Consider the following 25,410-nt stretch of genomic DNA (forward strand, 5'->3'; position numbering starts at 1 on the left):
GTAGACATGGAACTTGGATGTTTTATGCTGCACATTCCCATCTCCATCATCCATTCATGAGCTTGGCCATTACCAATATCAATACTGATCATCTTATTTATGCTGCGCTGACAGTAGGGCTGGATGGTTACGGAACAATAATAGTCAGGATTATTTTGATGGATAGTGAACTCATGAATAATAACACAATTATTCACTAATTTGATATTGTGCCAGAAAAACTCAACTTTAAATATAGTTAAAAAGAACAACTGGATAGAAATTAGTAACGAATACAAAAGTAAATTAAAAATAAAAATAAAATATAATAACAACAAATAATTTAGATAATATGAAACAAGAAAATCAAGTTTCTCTGCTTAGTTTTTTCTAATTTTGTTTTACACCCATTAACACCTTAGAGCAGGCCTAGGCAATTATTTTACTCGGGGGGCCAGATTTAGATACAAAAGTGTGTCTGGGGGCCGGTACATCTATTTTTAGGAACACTAATAATAATAATAATAATAATACCTGGGATTTATATAGCGCTTTTATAAGTACCCAAAGTCGCTTTACATGTTAAAAACCCATCATTCATTCACACCTGGTGGTGGTAAGCTACTTTCGTAGCCACAGCTGGCCTGGGGTAGACTGACAGAAGACTAATACAAAACCTCACAATAATGATTCAAAGCTAAAAACGTTATGACAGAGCGCCTTAAAAAACGGAATGGAATTTGACATTTTTTGACTGAATGAGACACCCAGAATGTACATGAAATTAAAGAATGTGGGATTTACAATATTAACTATGAACGATAAAACACTGAATATTGACAACATATTTTACAATCCACCAAAACACAACCAAAATATAACAAATATAGTGAAATATGAACGCGAAGGGTAAACAAAAACCCCACCTACAATCTGAGATACCTCATAGTGACCATAGTAACTAATTAGATGACCATAGTAACTAATTACATGACCATAGTAACTAATTAGATGGCCATAGTAACTAATTAAATGACCATATTAACTAATTACATGACCATAGTAACTAATTACATGACCATAGTAACTAATTAGATGACCATAGTAAGTAATTAGATGACCATAGTAACTAATTAGATGACCATAGTAAGTAATTAGATGACCATAGTAACTAATTAGATGACCATAGTAACTAATTAGATGACCATAGTAACTAATTAGATGACCATAGTAACTAATTACATGACCATAGTAACTAATTAAATGACCATATTAACTAATTACATGACCATAGTAACTAATTAAATGACCATATTAACTAATTACATGACCATAGTAACTAATTACATGACCATAGTAACTAATTAGATGGCCATAGTAAGTAATTACATGACCATAGTAAGTAATTAGATGACCATAGTAACTAATTAGATGACCATAGTAAGTAATTAGATGACCATAGTAACTAATCAGATGACCATAGTAAGTAATTATTACTAGGGACGGCGTGGCGAAGTTGGTAGAGTGGCCGTGCCAGCAATCGGAGGGTTGCTGGTTACTGGGGTTCAATCCCCACCTTCTACCATCCTAGTCACGTCCGTTGTGTCCTTGGGCAAGACACTTCACCCTTGCTCCTGATGGCTGCTGGTTAGCGCCTTGCATGGCAGCTCCCGCCATCAGTGTGTGAATGTGTGTGTGAATGTGTGTGTGAATGTGTGTGTGAATGTGTGTGTGAATGTGTGTGTGAATGTGGAAATAGTGTCAAAGCGCTTTGAGTACCTTGAAGGTAGAAAAGCGCTATACAAGTATAACCCATTTATCATTTATTTATTTATAATTAGATGAGCATAGTAAGTAATTAGATGAGCATAGTAAGTAATTAGATGAGCATAGTAAGTAATTAGATGAGCATAGTAAGTAATTAGATGAGCATAGTAAGTAATTAGATGAGCATAGTAAGTAATTAGATGAGCATAGTAAGTAATTACATGACCATAGTAACTAATTACATGACCATAGTAAGTAATTAGATGACTATAGTAAGTAATTAGATGACCATAGTAAGTAATTAGATGACCATAGTAAGTAATTAGATGAGCATAGTAAGTAATTAGATGAGCATAGTAAGTAATTAGAGGAGCATAGTAAGTAATTAGATGAGCACAGTAAGTAATTAGATGAGCATAGTAAGTAATTAGATGAGCATAGTAAGTAATTAGATGAGCATAGTAACTAGTATATGATGCAGATTCCAAGCATGTAAAGACTTAGTATAGTTGAAGATCATTCTAAAAGATGAGTGCAGCTACACTTTACATCTTAAACATCTAAAACTATTATTTGGGAATGTCCGACGGGCCAGATTGAAAAGCTCAACAGGCCGCATGTGGCCCCCGGGCCTTCATTTGTCCAGGTCTGAAGTAGAGTGTGAGCGTTTTGCGTCATAAATAACGTTTAATGAAATGTTGGTTAATAAAATGCAAACATCCTCACATTTAACAGTGCAATACATCTTTGGACAATTTGGAGCAGAATTTTAAGTCAAAGCGTAATCATTTTTGTTCATGTATCAATAAGTGCTTTAAGTACATTTTCCTTGCGTAAGCTACTTTTTTGGAAACCTTTGCTATGTTAATGTAGTCAGACTGGATGTTGCACACAGCGCTATTATTGTGAAGGGGGGAAGCGTGCTGCTGTTCTGAGCGTGACAAGTTTGGACACGACTTGAGGCTATTAAAAAAACAAGTGAAGACTGTTGTCATGTTTGTACAATGATCTTACATAGATGATGTCGTTCACAACAACACAATGTGTATGGCATGTTCTTGCTAGTTTTAGCTTAGTAGTTTAGTTGCTGTTTCAAGTGGCCGTCTCGACATTGTTTAGTTCAGGATGGCGCGGTTGAGTTTTATTTTATTTATTGAATTATTATTTCCCCCCAAAACGTCCTTCTCCTCACAATGACAGCATTTAACTCACATTTATGTCAATTCTGGTGATATTCTGTGTTTAACAGTGTATTCTGTTTTATTGGCAAAGTCTGTGATTTGGCCCGCAGTTACGTGAATGCCTTACTGGTTTTGTTGTCATTGATTAGGCATACTAGCACGGTGTCAAATAAAAAGTAGCAACCATGGTAAGATCCCAAACTTTTAGTAGACGTGCTCACTTATTCGCTCCTCGTCTCTTTCACCGTTACAAGCTCAGGAATTTGCATGCATGTTGTGTACCCCAGGAATTGTTTTTCTTTCTTTCGATTATACCATTTTATGATAGTGAGAAACCAAAATCGTGATTCAAATTTGATCAATTCCCCAGCCCTTGTTGTCAGGGTCAAAATGTTAACACAACATTTAAACCAGTTACTTATTCTCTGATATTATCTCTTGGTACGAACGCTTCATTCATTCATTTTGTGTGCCACTACTTTGGGGACATCACTTCCTGTGCAGTACAGTACACACGCGGCACGGCCACTTTGGAGAGTCCTTAAATCAAATCCTGTTTATGCAGTCCAGTCCTCGGTTGCCACTTTACAGGGCTTCAGCATCTTTCTTTTCTTGCCACTCACCAAGTTTTGTCTATTTTCTTACACAATATGGGTTGAAAAAAGCCAACAAACCAACTTAGAAAGAAGGAGGGATTTGCTGTGGACTTAGAAGGTAGAGGGAACCTACACACACTTCCCTTTGTCCCTGCACTCTCCTCCCTCTGCCTGCCTTCCCTTCTCCATCTAACACCTGCACCTCCTCTTGTTGGGTGCACCCCACAAACATGCAGAGACAGCAACGTAAAGAAGTCTTTCCTGTTTTACATTTTGTATTGTAGCAACATGGTTGTTAACGTTTTTGAGAGCATGTGTGTCCACGCGTTGACAGTTGAGCTTGCCATTGTTGTTGTGTTGTTTTGATAATAGATTGTTGATCCATTACCCCCTTGTTATTTGTTTGATTGAGATATATATATATATATATATATATATATATATATATATATATATATATATATATATATATATATATATATATATATATATATATATATATATATATAAACACACACATACATACACACACACACACACAAATATATGTATTTTGTCGAAGCTTGAACCAATTATTGGTGTTAACATTATTTCTTATGGGGAACTCTGCTTCACTATATACATTTTTTAAATTTACGAAACCATTTTGAAGAAGCAAGTAAGTTCATAAATCAAAGTTCTACTGTATCCTTGACTACAGAGGATGTTGGCTGTCAAAATAAGAATAATAGTGCTGGGAGAAGTGCGGCCCCCCGGTCCTTAGCTTCCTGAAAGACATGTGACTACGTGAAATACACGGAAATGAAATGGAGTTGTCTTCTTACTTTGCTCATCATCTGATTGTAAGTGTTGGGGATTGAACTCCATCTTGGCTGGTGATTGGTCCACAGGCCGTTCATTAGATGTCTCTTCTCTTGTCTCCTTTTTCAGCTCTTTGCTGGACTCCAAATTCCCAACTAAGGTGTGATTGTGTGTCGGCGTAGATGAGTTGACTGTGGTGGTACCAAAGTTCCCATCAGAGACTCCCTGACATTCAGGTTCATGGACACTGGGCCGTTGACCCAAATCCAAAAGGCTGCACTTCAGGCCAAGCTTAGCATCTTTGGAAGACAAAAAGAATAGTTTGTTATGAATGAGCCCGTTCCACGCAGCCACAAATCTTTCATGTGGAGACCTTCAAGTTCTTTGCGGTAGTTGGCGTTGGTGTTGCCAGGAAGTCTTGGGAGAAACCTCTGGATATAGGTTTTACTGATCCAACTCCAACCTCCGTAACCGGTAACACGATATTCTTCTCCTTTCTGTTTCCACACCTTCACAGAGGACACAGAAATAGGAGTAGAACCAAGGAGAGGATGAGCGTGTGCAAAGAAGTAGTTTGGCTGCTGGGGTCACGACTCAACTGAGCTTTTGTCAATCTAAGAGCCAATGAGAGGGGCCACATGCAAACAAACATGACATACCTGGTGCTTAATTGGAAAAGTGTATTTGACCCAGGTGGCCTGTTGCATCGTCTCCTCATCCTCAAGCTTCCTCTCCCTCTTCTTGATTTTCTCTTTCTCCTCACGCTCCATTGAAGTCATGCGGTTTAACCTGAAAACATTGTTGAGGTGTGCACCTGACATCAAACCTTTGTTCATTGGCTTTTTGACATATACAGTCCAGAAATGCAATCAAACACATGTCAAATGTTCTTCCCCCGCCACAAAAATGATGTATCTAATAAAAAAAACATGCATCCATCAAATAAGTACAAGCAAATATTGAGGCAGGGAAAGCATGATTAGCAGTGATGGGTACAAGACTAGAAATAGTCCGTAAGACACAATAGCGCTTAAACTGAACCCAAATTCTGAATGAGGTTTTTACTATTGGATTTTTGGTGAAAGCGGAAGTAGAAATGTGGAAGGTAGAGTGAACCAGTGCCCCAAGAGATAGTGGTTGAGTTGAGTTAGGGGGGTCTAATGCTTCATATTGCAGCCAATATTTAGGGATCGTAATGTTGGTGGCCCAGTACTAAAACATAAAGTTTGGTAGTGCTAATCTTCCCGACGATTTGGGTCTCTGTAAATATTGTTTAGGAAACCTGTGAGTCTTTTTATTCCAAATGAAGTCTAAAATCTGACCACCTATTTTACGACAGAAGGACTGAGGGAGAAGAAATGGAACAAATGGCGGCAGTACATTCATTTGGACAGAGTTAACACCAGCCACTGGACATCAATTAAGCAAGGACCAGCGATTCTGGAGCATCTACAATTGTAACATCATCATAAACTATTATGATTTGTTCATACTACATGATGGAAATAAGCGTTCCCCTGCAGCAAGCACTCGTGTAACCCCACAACATGACGCTTGCTTGACTGTAGGACATCACAATAGTTTTTATTGCCATTGTTTGAGAACGGGTTCACAAACTAGGATTTTTTCTAGGAAAGACACAATTACCTTGCTACTCACTTTCTACTTGACTTTTTTGAATCAAGGATTTGGGACTTAAATACAGAAGCGTACCTACATGGTACACTTGAAGTGATGGACACATACCTTTGTACCCTTGTCATGGCTAGCGATAGTGCCAAGGAGAAGCCAGAAGTTGAGTTAAAGTCCCCTGTTTGGAAACACTTTGGCTTCTGGCTAAAATACGTGAATGGACTAATATGAGTGGATAAAAAGAAAGCTGTGTCTCCGCACTGTCCAGTAGAGACAGGTAACAGGCCTACAGGCGGAAAGTTAGTCATGTCGCACTACACGCAGTAAGAAATGTTACTATATAATAATAATATAGTTAATCCTGCAACTGCATTGTTGCACTTTTCTTTAAAAAAGTCAACTCTGTCTTTTTTGTATTTATATTTTGTTAATTTGAATTCTTATTTGCTCAGTTTTATTGCAAAATGACCTGCAAGCAGTGTAAATGTTTTCATATTTAATATCAAAATGTGATAAGCACTTTGTTCCTTCACTGTACAGACACTGTCCTTAGGTACGTACCTAACCGTGATTATGTCCTACCACTATATCTATACAGCTATTCAAGTTTTAAACTTAATTAAGTATGCCCAGCTTTTCTTTTATAGTATTGTCCCTTTGTTTTTGTTTGAAAACACTTTATTATTGTACATTTTCTTTGAACAGCAATGTTTGAAATATTTTAGTTCCGTCTTATAAGCAAGAGTGGAAAAATATTATTTACAAAAGTACCTCTACCATTTTTTTTGGGTGGCAGGAAGATCATAGACATTTTTGAGCTCCAAGGTTTGAAGTTTTGGCCAATGGCTTCTTGAAAAGGGGGTGTTGTGTTGAAGCAGCGGTGGCTGAGAGGCATAAGTGGGTGGTAGTACTACAGTGTAAATATTAGTCCTCACAGCTAGGGTGGGCCTTTTGATGTGATCTGCTCAGGATCACTGCTCAAGTGGCCCCGGCTGACTACACACTGAATGCTTGTTTCATCTCCATGTTTTCATTTGAAACTCAATCTCGGAAAGCGGTTTATATGAAATGAAATGATGCCAATAGGACCTTTCCCCTGAGGGATGTGAGATTCCTATTGATTTTGTCCATACAACAACATGGATCTTGATTGAACATGCAAACCCGGGCGATGATGTGTGTACCTGGTGTGGCCGAGGGAGTCCTTCCAGACCGGCATGGTTGCCACAGGCTTGATGGCACACTCCAGGATGGCCAAAGCCAGAGCAAACTCTCTGGCCTTGCTGCACATCTGAACTGCTTTGATCCAATTGGTCCTACAAAAACAACACACTTTCTGGTCATCCTATTTTCTTTATTGTGCTTCCTAGTAGGGTTGGACGGCTCATGATTTAAACAAGGTACTATACTGCCTTTGAAGACATTGCTGGTAATCTAGTCAACACGCACACAGAGCACTTACAAGAGACAGAATAGGGAGAAAGGAGGTATTATGGCTTAAAAACCAACACTAAAGGTGAAGATATAAACACGGAGGCGCCACTCTGCAAGTGTCATAGCTAGCAAGCAGCTAACGTCCATCCAGTGTTTTAGCTACAAATAAACTACATTTCTTACAAATGGGAGAATAGTTGAATATGCTACACCAAACATACAATAGATAAACACTAACAGCAGACTAGTGCTCCTCAATGTAAACAAATGGGTCAATCTATACAAATATCGACTGCAACGATACCAAGTACAGGAGCCGTATATAGTCGATACACATCGATATATACATTTTTTTTAATCAAGAAATATTTCGTCTTTTTTTTATTGTTTATAAACTCAGTAAATATGTCCCTGGACACATGAGGACTTGGAATATGACCAATGTATGATCCTGTAACTACTTGGTATTGGATCCATACCTACAGTAAATGTGTGGTATCATCCAAAACTAATGTAAAGTATCAAACAACAGAAAAATAAATGATTATTACATTTTAGCAGAAGTGTAGATACAACATGGTAAAAGAGAAAATAAGCAGATATTAACAGTAAATGAACAAGTAGATTAATAATACATTTTCCACCGCTTGTCCCTCATAATTTTGACAAAATAATAGAATTATAAATGACACAATATGTCAGCAGACTAATAGAAAACTTTGTAAGCCCTTTGCTTACTTACTACTAAAAGAGAAATTGATTAGGATGTTCACTGTAACAGGTGGGTGGCATGATTGTTCTTCCAACCGCATGCAGGTAAGAGTATGATTTATTCTCAGGCCGGAACAAACAAAACAAGCGTGCATATAGCACTGGAAGCTAACGGGATAGCTACACAGGAAAAACTAAGGCGGAACTTAGCGCAAGAAACACAAGGAATAAAGGTAACATTTGCATGGGAGCAAACAAAAGCACCAGACTGAGTGAGGCCAAAAGGCAGGACTACATGATTAGTGCCCAGGAACAGCTGAGCGTCCCCAACACTAATCAGTACCCAGGACTACATGATTAGTGCCCAGGAACAGCTGAGCGTCCCCAACACTTATCAGTACCCAGGACTACATGATTAGTGCCCAGGAACAGCTGAGCGTCTCCAACACTAATCAGTACCCAGGACTACATGATTAGTGCCTAGGAACAGGTGAGCGTCCCCAACACTAATCAGTACCCAGGACTACATGATTAGTGCCCAGGAACAGCTGAGCGTCCCCAACACTTATCAGTACCCAGGACTACATGATTAGTGCCCAGGAACAGCTGAGCGTCTCCAACACTTATCAGTACCCAGGACTACATGATTAGTGCCCAGGAACAGGTGAGCGTCTCCAACACTTATCAGTACCCAGGACTACATGATTAGTGCCCAGGAACAGGTGAGCGTCTCCAACACTTATCAGTACCCAGGACTACATGATTAGTGCCCAGGAACAGCTGAGCGTCCCCAACACTTATCAGTACCCAGGACTACATGATTAGTGCCCAGGAACAGCTGAGCGTCTCCAACACTTATCAGTACCCAGGACTACATGATTAGTGCCCAGGAACAGGTGAGCGTCCCCAACACTTATCAGTACCCAGGACTACATGATTAGTGCCCAGGAACAGGTGAGCGTCCCCAACACTTATCAGTACCCAGGACTACATGATTAGTGCCCAGGAACAGCTGAGCGTCCCCAACACTTATCAGTACCCAGGACTACATGATTAGTGCCCAGGAACAGCTGAGCGTCCCCAACACTAATCAGTACCCAGGACTACATGATTAGTGCCCAGGAACAGGTGAGCGTCTCCAACACTTATCAGTACCCAGGACTACATGATTAGTGCCCAGGAACAGCTGAGCGTCCCCAACACTTATCAGTACCCAGGACTACATGATTAGTGCCCAGGAACAGGTGAGCGTCTCCAACACTTATCAGTACCCAGGACTACATGATTAGTGCCCAGGAACAGCTGAGCGTCCCCAACACTTATCAGTACCCAGGACTACATGATTAGTGCCCAGGAACAGGTGAGCGTCCCCAACACTTATCAGTACCCAGGACTACATGATTAGTGCCCAGGAACAGGTGAGCGTCCCCAACACTTATCAGTACCCAGGACTACATGATTAGTGCCCAGGAACAGCTGAGCGTCCCCAACACTAATCAGTACCCAGGACTACATGATTAGTGCCCAGGAACAGGTGAGCGTCTCCAACACTTATCAGTACCCAGGACTACATGATTAGTGCCCAGGAACAGCTGAGCGTCCCCAACACTAATCAGTACCCAGGACTACATGATTAGTGCCCAGGAACAGGTGAGCGTCTCCAACACTTATCAGTACCCAGGACTACATGATTAGTGCCCAGGAACAGCTGAGCGTCCCCAACACTTATCAGTACCCAGGACTACATGATTAGTGCCCAGGAACAGGTGAGCGTCCCCAACACTTATCAGTACCCAGGACTACATGATTAGTGCCCAGGAACAGGTGAGCGTCCCCAACACTTATCAGTACCCAGGACTACATGATTAGTGCCCAGGAACAGCTGAGCGTCCCCAACACTTATCAGTACCCAGGACTACATGATTAGTGCCCAGGAACAGCTGAGCGTCCCCAACACTTATCAGTACCCAGGACTACATGATTAGTGCCCAGGAACAGGTGAGCGTCCCCAACACTTATCAGTACCCAGGACTACATGATTAGTGCCCAGGAACAGGTGAGCGTCCCCAACACTTATCAGTACCCAGGACTACATGATTAGTGCCCAGGAACAGCTGAGCGTCTCCAACACTTATCAGTACCCAGGACTACATGATTAGTGCCCAGGAACAGGTGAGCGTCTCCAACACTTATCAGTACCCAGGACTACATGATTAGTGCCCAGGAACAGGTGAGCGTCCCCAACACTTATCAGTACCCAGGACTACATGATTAGTGCCCAGGAACAGGTGAGCGTCTCCAACACTTATCAGTACCCAGGACTACATGATTAGTGCCCAGGAACAGGTGAGCGTCTCCAACACTTATCAGTACCCAGGACTACATGATTAGTGCCCAGGAACAGCTGAGCGTCCCCAACACTTATCAGTACCCATGACAACCCAAAAACCCAAAACATGGGTGCTGAAACACAACTTAAACGGGCGGTATAGCTCGGTTGGTAGAGTGGCCGTGCCAGCAACATGAGGGTTCCAGGTTCGATCCCCGCTTCCGCCATCCTAGTCACTGCCGTTGTGTCCTTGGGCAAGACACTTGACCCACCTGCTCCCAGTGCCACCCACACTGCTTTAAATGGAACTTAGATATTGGCTTCCACTATGTAAAGCGCCTTGAGTCACTAGAGAAAAAGCGCTGTATAAATATAATTCACTTCACTTAAAGCAGACGTCAATCAAAACCTAAATAAACTTCAAACTATGATCCAAACAACAGATCATAACAGTTTTAATGACAACATTGTTCTTTGATTGAACTAAGAAACATATGTTTAATGTATCATAAGATTTTCTCTTAAATTAAAGCCATTATTTTGTGGTCCCCTTCATTTTGAAAAGTATTGAAGTATCAAAATACAGTTTGGTTCTGTCATCCAAATATTGGTATGAGACAAGGAAAGAAAAGATGCACCAGTGGCAACGACAAGAGCGAGACAAGGATTCCCACACCTGTGTGAGGCCCAGTTGGGGTGCATGAACGGTGATGGCACATTGTTTTCCAACTGGATGATGGTGAGTCTCAGTGTAGAGATGGTGATCAGCTTAGAACCGTGGATGGACCCGTTCCACTTGAATTCCCCTGCCGGTGTCAAACAGAACTTGTGGGAGAGATGGCGTTTTTTGTCGTGGTCCTGATGAAAGAATCACAAGGAACATTATGGGCGGGTCTACAAGCAGCTGGCCATTTGTACTTGCCTCTCTGTGCTGGTGCTTGTTGAGGGCCAGGGTATTTGTGCTGTACTGGTTGTGATAGACACGATACTTGCCCTCCTGGCCCAGTTTGAAGAACTGACAGATCAAGCCCTTCATCACCACGTCTTTGCTGCGTGTGCTGACACGGGTCACATCCCCTTGTGCATTCACTACTAGGATCTATTGAGGGAGGAAACATAGCAATCATAATATTAGTGTCTTCTACCTGCTGTAAAAGAAGCAAATAACTGGGAGGGTCTCTAACAAGCGCTGAGTCCGAGTCAACAAACATTGGCATTCACTCGGGCTGTCTTCATACAGTCCAAGATTGGATTCGGAGGATCCTAATCCGACTATCAACCTGCTGTCAAGCCCTTGTCGGCCCCGGTGGGACTGGCCAGGTATTGAAGCACTGCCTCATCTTGAAGGTGTAGCTCTGCTCTGGAAAAAGGTAATGATCCTTTGACATCTTTTTGGCGCTGCCCTCACTAACAGTGGTTTATTTTTTTTTACATCATTTCTTTTGTTCACTTTAATAAAAGACTGTATTCCTTTCATTAGTGCCTTTTAATTCACTTTGGAATAAACACCTGTATGTGACCTCAGGGCCAAACTTTTCACTACAGAAGGGCCTGGGGCCCTCTCAAATATGAACACTAAATTAGTCATATTCAATTATTATATCTAACCTACTTACAGTTGAACAGGATAAACCTTGTGGCAATCACAAATATTATTATCCAGGCTTAGGTCAGGCTGATTACAAAAATAAACGCCCATCAAATATAGTGCAGAAGAAGGGACTCAAAAAAACTGTACAAAAGTACATTTACATATAATTATGCAGTGTGAAAATAAAAAATACATTGCAACTAAATAAAAATGATTGATGATAATAATTTGTTTCCTAAATAAACTGTTGATAAAATGTAAGTGCAAAAGAAAATACAGCTTCACCACTTTAATAATCATTTTTGCGTTTAGGAAACTTCTCTATGACTTTAGCGCCAGACTTCTTCTGTTTGTTTGATATTGTCCCACTGGGGTGAGTTTTCCTTGCCCGTATGTGGGCTGTGTACCGAGGATGTCGTTGTGGCTTGTACAGCCCTTTGAGACACTTGAGATTTACGGCTATATAAATAAACATTGATTGATTGATATTGTCATTACTGCCACAAGTGGTGCAAAAGTGTATTACAACCAAGTACCACTGCGGCTAATATGAACTACAGCTGAGAAAGAGATATTTTTGGCGGCTCTTTAAGGCGCGCTCGCAGCCCAACAATGGAGAGGTGTGCCCTATGGTTAAAAAACACTCTGCTAGTTAGAGCACATCCATGTGAAGTTATTGTTACCGAGTGCTTTTTTTCAGCTGGACGAGTCAGTCTTTGGTCTTCAGGCCAGGGTCTCTTAAAGTTATCTTCATTGAAAAGTACAGTGCTTTTCCTTCAAAAATAAGGACATTTACATGTGACCCCAAACTTTTGAACGGTAGTGTATATATATATATATATATCAGTATATAGCATATTGAGTGGTCAGCATCCAGCAGCTTTATTATCATTGCTGGATGAGCAGTTTGCTATTACAACATTGGTTTTGTCGTGCTGTGCAATATACTGCTTAATAAGTTACCATGTGGTCAAAGAAAGAGACCTTTTCCATGGCACTCTCTCATGGACTCCAAATCATTACTAAAGTTGACTAATATGTGATTGTAATTAATGCCACGCCCTCTTTACAAATGAGGTACCATGAATTGATTAATGTGGACCCCAACTTAAACAAGTTGAAAAACTTATTGGGATGGTCAATTGTACGGAATATGTACTGTACTGTACTGTACTAATAAAAGTTTCAATCCATCAATCAGGGCCTGTCATTTACAGTACATATACAGTAGCTATGTTTGTCTCTCACCTCTTTACCCTCCTTGAAGCCCTTGTTGGCTTCATGGAGGGCAGCAGCCACCTGCTGGCTCTTCATCTGGCTCAGCTTGCTGTCTGGGTTCCTCAGTCGGGTCACCATGCGAGTTGCAGCGGACTTCTTACCACCCAGACACACCATCTCCCCGTTGGTGGAATCTCTGCTCTCTCCTGCAGCACACAGCAGGCCATTGTTTGCACACAAGACTTCACTTTATCTTGCAATTGTCTGACCTGTGTCTTCCAAGCTGGCCAGGGATGACTGGGAGGACTTGTCGGCCAGGTCAGGGAGTTCAGGGTCCCTGGGTGGGACCATGCTGCTGTTACTGTTCTCCTCCATCACCTGGCTGGGGTGGCTCAGACTCGGGACATCGTCGCCACTCGCAGGAACACATTCGGATGATGCATTTTCTACTATGAAATGTTAAAGTGGTATAAAACTTCCAGTTTTGAGTGGCACAGCTGTACTGAGTCCAGCAGTGCCATTGTTTGACATGCTTTAGGTTACAGCTCCCTCTGCTGACCGAGTGGAGTACATGCAACACAAAAGCTGCTATGGCAACAGTTTTAATACACACAGTTTGATACATAATCCCTCCAGCATATTGACTTACCTTCAGCAGTGACAACATGTTTCTTCTCTTCCTCCACGTCGCCATTCGTCTCCTTGTCATCCATCTCGGCCGCTTCTTTGACGTCGACGTCCTGATGTCCTTCGCCTTCATTCAACTTGGCGTCTTGGTGGTCTTTCGCCACGTCCACCTGCTCCCCCTCATCTTTCAGCTGCTCCAGACGAGCTTTGAGGGCCTCCTCAGCAGCCCGCCTCTTTATTTCCTGCAGCTCCTCTTCCTTCTTGGCCCGCAGACGCTCCAGGATCTCCTCTAGGAGGGGAACATCATTGATGAATCAGTGATTGCTGAGACATGGACAAGGGCAGGATTAAATAAGACTGGCTTCTTCCTGTTCATTTTCAGACCCGTTTAAGTGATATTTGGCATCTTTTTTTACAGTACTAGAGGAGCAGATACAATACACATATTAGTATGTCAAAAATATACTAGTGAGCATGTTTGCCGTGCATGAGAAGAATTCCCTATTTTCATTTCTTTCCATCAAAGTGAACACTCCCTTTCTCTCCCTCCTACGTCTCTTCTGCTTACCTGTCAAAACTTCTATTTTTTGACGGCAAATCCAGTTCTTCTTTCCCAACGTCTTCCCAGTTAAGTTTTGTTTCCGCTACTGCAGCGATCGAGCCTCCGTCCACAACGCCGGGAGTGTGGGCTCATGAAAAAAGTTTCTTCTTCCGTAATTTGACGAATAAACATTGTGACACAAATGGATGACAGAAAATATATCTCTGCCAAAAATGCAAACTTTGTGTAAATATCTTAACAAATAAGAGACTTATAATACAAGTCAAAAGGAGCAGGCTGCATCTCACACATTCTCATACTTTCTGGAACATCCAGGAAAAAATGTCTCAACTATAAACTACGTGAAGGAGCCTAGAATTGTTTTGATTTAAAAGTTTGCAATATTCCAGGGTTCTTCACAAGGAAGCCTTAGTATGTTTTAAATCCATTAACTGAGTAGATAGTGTGTTATCGTGACTTCGAGAAATCTCATATTGTTACTAATCTTCCCAGGTGATTTGGCATATTTTGAAATGCAAATGTTTATGCTCTTCTGAGACTATTTAATGATAAACCGCCATAAAATTCCTGACGGTTAGTAATTTATATGAATTGGTTAATAGCCATCCATCCATCCATCTTCTCCCGCTTATGCGAGGTCGGGTTGCGGGGGCAGCAGCCTAAGCAGAGAAGCCCAGACTTCGCTCTCCTCAGCCACTTGGTCCAGCTCCTCCTGAGGGATCCCGAGGCGTTCCCAGGCCAGCCGGGAGACATAGTCTTCCCAACGTGTCCTGGGTCTTCCCCGTGGCCTCCTACCGGTCGGACGTGCCCTAAACACCTCCCTAGGGAGGCGTTCGGGTGGCATCCTGACCAGATGCCCGAACCACCTCATCTGGCTCCTCTCCATGTGGCTTTACTTTGAGCTCCCCCCGGATGACAGAGCTTCTCACTCTATCTCTAAGGGAGAGACCCACCACCCGGCGGAGGAAACTCATTTGGGCCGCTTGTACGCGTGATCTTGTCCTTCCGGTCATAACCCAAAGATCATGACCATAGGTGAGGATGGGAACGTAGATGGACCGCTAAATTGAGAGCTTTGCCTTCCGGCTCAGCTCCTTCTTCACCACAACGGATCGATACAGCGTCCGCATCACTGAAGACCGATCCGATCCGATCCGATCCGATCCGCCTGTCGATCTCACCATCCACTCTTCCCTCACTCCTGGTGCTGGACCTCCTCCACATGGGGCAAGATCTCTTCCCCAACTCGGAGATGGCACTCCAGCCTTTTTCGGGCCAGAACCATGGACTAATTGGTTAATAATTGGTTATTAATTTATTGGCTATTAATTTATAAATTGTTAAATACGGAAAACCCGTCATTTATTACTGCATTTTAGGCAACACTGCTCACTTCCTGTCACTATCGTGGTTTGGCACACAGCAACTACAGACTTTGCTCCGTAGACTTCCTCTTGGACTAAACCCAGTCCATTAACTTCCTTTCCCTCGCTTCATTTCCGTGAAATGTGGGCTTGCGTTCAAGAGCGCACTGCTGTTATTAGATGACTACCGCTATTGGAGACAAGTGCACTTGTCCTGCGCTAAAAGTATACCGTGGAGGAGACATTGGTTTCATTTTCTCAATCCAGCGTCCATCAGCTGTGACTGAGAGTTCATGTGAGGAAACATGCAGCAGGCGATGTTATCACAACTTCATCAATCTTAATCATCAACTTGGCCATAATCGTGCAGCCCGATGTGTAACATTATAATAAATAATGATCAATGGCTTATACTTGGAGAGCACTTTTATACCTTCAAGGTACTCAAAACGCTTTGACACTATTTACACATTCACACACACATTCACACACACATTCACACACACATTCACACACACATTCACACACACACACACACACACACACATTCACACACCCATTCACACACACATTCACACACACATTCACACACACACACACACACACACACATTCACACACCCATTCACACACACATTCACACACACACATTCACACACACATTCACACACACACACATTCACACACACATTCACACACACACATTCATACACACACATTCACACACACATTCACACACACACATTCACACACACATTCACACACACACATTCACACACACATTCACACACACACATTCACACACACATTCACACACACACATTCACACACACACATTCACACACACACACATTCACACACACATTCACACACACTTCACACACACACATTCACACACACATTCACACACACACATTCACACACACATTCACACACACATTCACACACACACATTCACACACACACATTCACACACACATTCACACACACACATTCACACACACATTCACACACACATTCACACACACACATTCACACACACATTCACACACACACATTCACACACACATTCACACACACATTCACACACACATTCACACACACATTCACACACACACATTCACACACACATTCACACACACATTCACACACACATTCACACACACACATTCACACACACACATTCACACACACACATTCACACACACACATTCACACACACACATTCACACACACATTCACACACACATTCACACACACATTCACACACACATTCACACACACATTCACACACACATTCACACACATTCACACACACATTCACACACACATTCACACACATTCACACACACATTCACACACACATTCACACACATATTCACACACACACATTCACACACACATTCACACACACATTCACACACACATATTCACACACACACATTCACACACACTTTCACACACACACACATTCACACACACATTCACACACACATTCACACACACATTCACACACACATTCACACACACACATTCACACACACATTCACACACACATTCACACACACACATTCACACACACACATTCACACACACACATTCACACACACACATTCACACACACACATTCACACACACATTCACACACACATTCACATTCACACATTCACATTCACACACACACATTCACACACACATTCACACACAAATTCAAACACACATTCACACACACATTCACACACATTCACACACACATTCACACACACATTCACACACACATTCACACACACACATTCACACACACATTCACACACACATATTCACACACACACTTTCACACACACACACATTCACACACACATTCACACACACATTCCCACACACATTCACACACACATTCACACACACATTCACACACACACATTCACACACACATTCACACACACATTCACACACACATTCACACACACACATTCACACACACATTCACACACACATTCACACACACACATTCACACACACATTCACACACACACATTCACACACACATTCACACACACACATTCACACACACACATTCACACACACATTCACACACACATTCACACACACACATTCACACACACATTCACACACACATTCACACACACACATTTACACACACACATTCACACACACACATTCACACACACATTCACACACACATTCACACACACATTCACACACACATTCACACACACACATTCACACACACATTCACACACACATTCACACACACACATTCACACACACACATTCACACACACATTCACACACACATTCACACACACACATTCACACACACATTCACACACACACATTCACACACACATTCACACACACATTCACACACACATTCACACACACACATTCACACACACATTCACACACACATTCACACACACATTCACACTCACACATTTACACACACACATTCACACACACACATTCACACACACATTCACACACACATTCACACACACATTCACACACACACATTCACACTGATGGCGGGAGCTGCCATGCAAGGCGCTAACCAGCAGCCATCAGGAGCAAGGGTGAAGTGTCTTGCCCAAGGGCACAACGGACGTGACTAGGATGGTACATTACATCTCATATATGATGAACACACTATTTTTATTCATTTGGAGAAAAAGTGCAGTTACGTCTTATGGCCATCAGGTGCCATCTTGCACAATTCTTACATTTATGTTTTATTTGTTTATCTCTTGTGTCCTTAAGATGCTATCTTGCACAATTTCCACATTTAAAAAAAAAAGTTCTGTTATTTAGTTTCTGCCATATTACTTGTTTATAATGCTGGTGTTGTTTTCATGTGCACATTCAATTTCTACTTGAGGTACAAGTACAGTGTTCTTATAAACATCAATGTTTTTTCTTCAAAGGAAATCATTTTGAATGTGTTTTTTTCCAATAAAACTTGGCTAAGTACTTTTTGAAAATGTTGAGCATATTTGGCGATATTAATGATAACCGTGATGAATTTGGTCACAATAATAATAACGTGATAAGAGATGTTCATACGGTGACATCCCAATCTGAGACACACGTGATAAAGTTTTTACTGCTAAATTGAACATTAGCGCCACTTGAAACACTGGTCCAAGGTTTCCTAAAAAAAGCAACTTCAGCTGTTTACTGACATACTATTCATGTTTAAATACATTGTACCCCACATGAATATCGGTTCTCGGCCTCCTTACTAGTAATCGGTATCGGCCCTGAAAAAAACACATGGGTTGATTCTCGAGGTGAAACTGTTTTTTTTTCATTGTTTCAGTTCAATTTAGTTGCTTCTCTATCAGTCCTCAATTGGCCAATGTTGTTATTGTACCTATTTGGCCTTTTTTCATGCAAAAACTGCCTTATGGTTGAAGATTGAACACATGGACAGGTTCTGTTTAGGCTTGTCATCTTGAGAAGCAAAAGCTTGTATTGACAAGTCCAGTCATGGCAGTACGACGCTGTACTGTTCATGTCAAATGCAAAGCTTGTATTGACAAGTCCAGTCATGGCAGTACGACGCTGTACTGTTCATGTCAAATGCAAAGCTTGTATTGACAAGTCCAGTCATGGCAGTACGACGCTGTACTGTTCATGTCAAATGCAAAGCTTGTATTGACAAGTGCAGTCATGGCAGTACGACGCTGTACTGTTCATGTCAAATGCAAAGCTTGTATTGACAAGTCCAGTCATGGCAGTACGACGCTGTACTGTTCATGTCAAATGCAAAGCTGGTATTGACAAGTCCAGTCATGGCAGTACGACGCTGTACTGTTCATGTCAAATGCAAAGCTTGTATTGACAAGTCCAGTCATGGCAGTACGACGCTGTACTGTTCATGTCAAATGCAAAGCTGGTATTGACAAGTGCAGTCATGGCAGTACGACGCTGTACTGTTCATGTCAAATGCAAAGCTTGTATTGACAAGTCCAGTCATGGCAGTACGACGCTGTACTGTTCATGTCAAATGCAAAGCTTGTATTGACAAGTGCAGTCATGGCAGTACGACGCTGTACTGTTCATGTCAAATGCAAAGCTGGCCAACAGGTTTAACCTGACAGTCAGACAAAATGTCTTCAAGAAGATCTGGTGTAAACAAAAGCAACGGCTTGATTATGAAAGTCAGACTAAAACTAGTCATTTAAGGAAAAAGCTCCTTACCGTTAGCGACGGTGAGGAAACACCTGTTGTTGCCCCGAGCCTTGTTGGTGAGGTCCTCTGTGATGTCCATGTGAACATGCACCTCATCTCGAATTTCTTCAAGAGCGGCATAGAGGTTGGCCTCCCAGTATTCCTTATCCAAGCAGTTGATGAGCTCAGCCAGCTGGACCTGGCACAAGAAGAGAGACAGAGACTTTGCGTGAGGGATGATCACAATTGACATTTTTTAATGATTATCTTACAGTAGTATGTGTCCCAAGTAGGACTGAACTATTATGGCAACATAAACAATCAGCATTACTTTAATACAGACAATTGGGAGTCTCCAATTAGCTTAATATGCTAACATGCAAACTCCATACAGGGACGCTCCAATAAATATTTCAACACTCGATTTAGGGCTGGGTGATAAAACGATATCAATATATATCGCAATAGACACGTGATCTATATGAACAAAAAGTGCGTTTGATAAAACGTTCGATACATCTATTTTATTCTTTGTTAAAAACAAGGTTGGTTGCATGTACAAAGACACTCGCTAGCTGAGCAATGCAGGAAGTGATGGGAATGACACTAACAGCCAATCAGGCAACAGCATCAACGATCAAGTTTGGTGTCTCGTGGTTGATTATTTGCAAACAGGAAAAGTCACCTGGACAGTTTATTGGATTGATTCAAACGGAGCGTAGTCAGACCAAGGTAATACATCACCTTAGCCCGTGACAACAACTGCACCAAACCTGCAGAAAATAGTAGTTTTGTTCAACTTTATTTAGCATGTCTTACATATTTCTTATTTTTGCACCTTCATTATAAGAAGTTATTGTTAAGTGTTTGATGTCATTTTAGAACTGTGTTTACATTACATCATGCTTGTGTTGATATTTCCTTTCCTTTCTGCTTTGATAGCTCAGCGGATTATAATCAGAGGAAGGTTACATTTTCAATACAAATATTTACAAACTACAAAAGCAGTGAAGTTGTGTAAATGCTAAATAAAAAGACAATACAACAAATCCTTTTCAACTTCTATTCAATTGAATAGACTGCAAAGACAAGATATTTCATGTTCACACTGAGAAACTTTGTTCTTTTTTGCAAATAATCATCAACTTAGAATGTAATGGCAGCAACACATTGCAAAAAAGTTGTCACAGTAGCATTTTACCAGTGTGTTACATGGCCTTTCCTTTTAACAACACTCAGTAAAGGTTTGGGAAGTGAGGAGACACATTTTTGAAGTGGAATTCTTTCCCATTCTTGCTTGATGTACAGCTTAAGTTGTTCAACAGTCTCCCTTCTCATATTTTAGCCTTCACACATGTTCAATGTCTGGACTACGGGCAGGCCAGTCTAGTACCCACACTCTTTTACTATGAAGCCACGCTGTTGTAACACCTGGCTTGGCATTGTCTTGCTGAAATAAGCAGGGGCGTCCATGATAACACCTGTATGTACCTTTCAGCATTAATGGTGCCTTCACAGATGTGTAAGTTACCCATGTCTTGACCACTAATACACCCCCATACCATCACACATGCTGACTTTTACACTTTCACCCTAGAACATGTCTTGACCACTAATACACCCCCATACCATCACACATGCTGCCTTTTACACTTTCACCCTAAAACATGTCTTGACCACTAATACACCCCCATACCATCACACATGCTGCCTTTTACACTTTCACCCTAGAACATGTCTTGACCACTAATACACCCCCATACCATCACACATGCTGCCTTTTACACTTTCACCCTAGAACATGTCTTGACCACTAATACACCCCCATACCATCACACATGCTGCCTTTTACACTTTCACCCTAGAACATGTCTTGACCACTAATACACCCCCATACCATCACACATGCTGCCTTTTACACTTTCACCCTAGAACATGTCTTGACCACTAATACACCCCCATACCATCACACATGCTGCCTTTTACACTTTCACCCTAGAACATGTCTTGACCACTAATACACCCCCATACCATCACACATGCTGCCTTTTACACTTTCACCCTAGAACATGTCTTGACCACTAATACACCCCCATACCATCACACATGCTGCCTTTTACACTTTCACCCTAGAACATGTCTTGACCACTAATACACCCCCATACCATCACACATGCTGCCTTTTACACTTTCACCCTAGAACATGTCTTGACCACTAATACACCCCCATACCATCACACATGCTGCCTTTTACACTTTCACCCTAGAACAGTCCGGATGGTTCTTTCCCTCTTTGTTCCGGAGGACACGACGTCCACAGAACACTTTTCCACTTTGCATCAGTCTATCTTAGATGAGCTCGGGCCCAGCGAAGCCAGCTGCGTTTCGGGTGTTGTTGATAAATGACTTTGGTTTTGCATAGTAGTTTTAACTTGCACTTACAGATGTAGCGACCAACTGTAGTTACTGACAGTGGTTTTCTGAAGTGTTCCTGAGCCCTGTGGTGATATCCTTTACACACTGATGTGGCTTTTTGATGCAATAGCGCCTGAAGGATCCAAGGTGTGTAATATCATGGCTTACCTGCAGTGATTTCTCCACATTCTCTGAACCTTTTGATGATATTACGGAGCGTAGATGGTGAAATCCCTAAATTCCTTGTTGAGAAATGTTGTTGTTCAACAATTTGCTCAGGCATTTGTTGACAAAGTGGTGACCCTCGCCCCGTCCTTGTTTGTGAATGACTGAGCATTTCATGGAAGCTGCTTTTATACCCAATCATGGCACCCACCTGTTCCCAATTAGCCTGTTCACCTGTGGGATGTTCCAAATAAGTCTTTGATGAGCATTCCTCAACTTTCTCACTCTTTTTTGCCACTTGTGCCAGCTTTTATGAAACATGTTGCAGGCATGAAATTCCAAATGAGCTAATATTTGCAAAAAATAAAACAAAAGTTTTCCAGTCCGAACGTTAAATATCTAGTCTTTGCAGTCTATTCAATTAAATATAAGTAGAAAAGGATTTGTTGTATTCTCTTTTTATTTACCATTTACACAACGTGACAACTTCATTGGTATTGGGTTTTGTACATTGAATATATTTTTTCCTGGCCCGACCCCACTGGTTCCGGCCGCGGGTGGTGGGCCCACGTGGCGGTAAAGATGGTGTGACCACGTAGCTTCTTCGGGCTCCATGACTAGCCCGGCCACCAGGCGCTCGCTGACGGGCCCTGCCTGCGGGCCTAGTTCCGGAGGAGGGCCCCGGGCTTCCTCCGGGTGTAACGCATCTTCTCATCATTTGGTCCATGGGGGGTATCGTAACCCTGATTGGGGGGGGTCATTCGGGTGCTACACCTTGCCCAAGGGTGACCCCGCAATTATGTAAGGCAGGGGTGTTCAACTCCCTGAGGCTTTATACAAGCCCACATACCGCGATATCGACCGATATTCAACACTTATACGGTCATACACTTTTCAGTCCTACCTCTACTTCCTGAAAGTGACCACCATGATAACCATGAGGCCACACTGTACAGCCCTATTGGGAGACTATTTACAACTGTCAAACAAAAGAGTATGAGAAATGTCAATAGAAAAATGCATGTTTGTTGAATGGACAGCCATCAGTAATATAATCAATCAATCAATGTTTATTTATATAGCCCTAAATCACAAGTGTCTCAAAGGGCTGTATATATAATGTGTGAGACATGATGGACTTACCTTGGTGCTGTAGTACCAGATGGCTTTGTCCTCCTGCTCACCATCCTCTTCTCTGTAGAGCAGATGACAAAGTTCAGTTTGGAGAAACATTTAGAAAAGCATCTCTCTGATGAGGTCTATTTGGGCTGGGCCACAAAATAAATGTCCATGGTTGTGTTGATATTTGCTTTCCTTTCTGCCTTCATAGTTGTGGGGATTATCAGAGGAAGGTTCAATTTTCAATAAAAAAACATTTCCGGTCCTTATTTTGATATCGACTGATATAAAACATTTATATCGTGATACAGTTTTCAGCCCCTAGTGTCTGTCAGACCTGGGCAAATGAAGGCCCGGGTGCCACATGGGGCCCGTTAAGCTTTTCAATCTGGCCCACCAGACATTTTCAAATAATAGTTTTAGATGTTTAAGATGTAAAGTGTAGCTGCCATTATGATGTGCACTCATCTTTTAGAATGACCGGAAGTCTTCAACTGGCACATCTAATTACTTACTATGGTCATCTAATTACTTACTATGGTCATCTAATTACTTACTATAGTCATCTAATTACTTACTATGGTCATGTAATTACTTACTATGGTCATCTAATTACTTACTATGGTCATCTAATTACTTACTATAGTCATCTAATTACTTACTATGGTCATGTAATTAGTTACTATGGTCATCTAATTACTTACTATGGTCATCTAATTACTTACTATGGTCATCTAATTACTTACTATGGTCATGTAATTAGTTACTATTGTCATGTAATTAGTTACTATTGTCATGTAATTACTTACTAGGGTCATCTAATTACTTACTATGGTCATGTAATTAGTTACTAGGGTCATGTAATTACTTACTATGGTCATGTAATTAGTTACTATGGTCATGTAATTACTTACTATGGTCATGTAATTATTTACTATGGTCATGTAATTAGTTACTATGGTCATCTAATTACTTACTATGGTCATGTAATTAGTTACTATGGTCATCTAATTACTTACTATGGTCATCTAATTAGTTACTATGGTCATCTAATTAGTTACTATGGTCATCTAATTACTTACTATGGTCATCTAATTAGTTACTATGGTCATCTAATTACTTACTATGGTCATGTAATTAGTTACTATGGTCATGTAATTACTTACTATGGTCATCTAATTACTTACTATGGTCATGTAATGAGTTACCATGGTCATGTAATTACTTACTATGGTCATGTAATTAGTTACTAGGGTCATGTAATTACTTACTATGGTCATGTAATTACTTACTATGGTCATCTAATTACTTACTATGGTCATGTAATTAGTTACTATGGTCATGTAATTAGTTACTATGATCATGTAATTAGTTACTATGGTCATGTAATTAGTTACTATGGTCATCTAGGATGGTTGAAAGGTCGGAATCGGGTTTAAAAATGGCGCAACATTTTGAGAATTAAGGGCATTGCAAAACTATGAACACGTCCATTCATTTGAATGAGAATTTCCTGGAAATTTGGGGACAATCGGGAATCTTTAAAAAATATTGGTACTAGCACAATTGTCCTAGATCAGGGGTCGGCAACCCAAAATGTTGAAAGAGCCATATTGGACCAAAAATACAAAAACAAATTTGTCTGGAAAAAATGAAAAGCCATATTACATACAGATAGTGTGTCAGGAGATGTACGTTGAATTAAGAGGACATAAAGGAAACTAAA

General features: G+C 41.2%; 1 protein-coding gene across 1 annotated transcript in view; it reads right to left on the reverse strand.

Moving 5' to 3' along the window:
- The window catches only part of LOC133639435 (nucleosome-remodeling factor subunit BPTF-like), a 133,750-nt gene that overhangs the window by 87,882 nt on the left and 20,458 nt on the right, over positions 1-25,410 (reverse strand). The window contains exons 3-13 of the mRNA XM_062032726.1: positions 23,709-23,760; positions 20,016-20,184; positions 13,889-14,155; positions 13,509-13,688; positions 13,270-13,445; positions 11,353-11,529; positions 11,107-11,288; positions 7,141-7,272; positions 4,984-5,113; positions 4,698-4,833; positions 4,348-4,623 (exon numbers count right to left, since the gene is read on the reverse strand). Of these exons, the coding sequence (XP_061888710.1) occupies positions 4,348-4,623; positions 4,698-4,833; positions 4,984-5,113; positions 7,141-7,272; positions 11,107-11,288; positions 11,353-11,529; positions 13,270-13,445; positions 13,509-13,688; positions 13,889-14,155; positions 20,016-20,184; positions 23,709-23,760 (1,877 nt within the window). The remainder of the gene's footprint in view (positions 1-4,347; positions 4,624-4,697; positions 4,834-4,983; positions 5,114-7,140; positions 7,273-11,106; positions 11,289-11,352; positions 11,530-13,269; positions 13,446-13,508; positions 13,689-13,888; positions 14,156-20,015; positions 20,185-23,708; positions 23,761-25,410) is intronic.

The sequence above is a fragment of the Entelurus aequoreus genome, linkage group LG22, assembly GCF_033978785.1.
Source record: "Entelurus aequoreus isolate RoL-2023_Sb linkage group LG22, RoL_Eaeq_v1.1, whole genome shotgun sequence".
NCBI lineage: Eukaryota > Metazoa > Chordata > Actinopteri > Syngnathiformes > Syngnathidae > Entelurus > Entelurus aequoreus.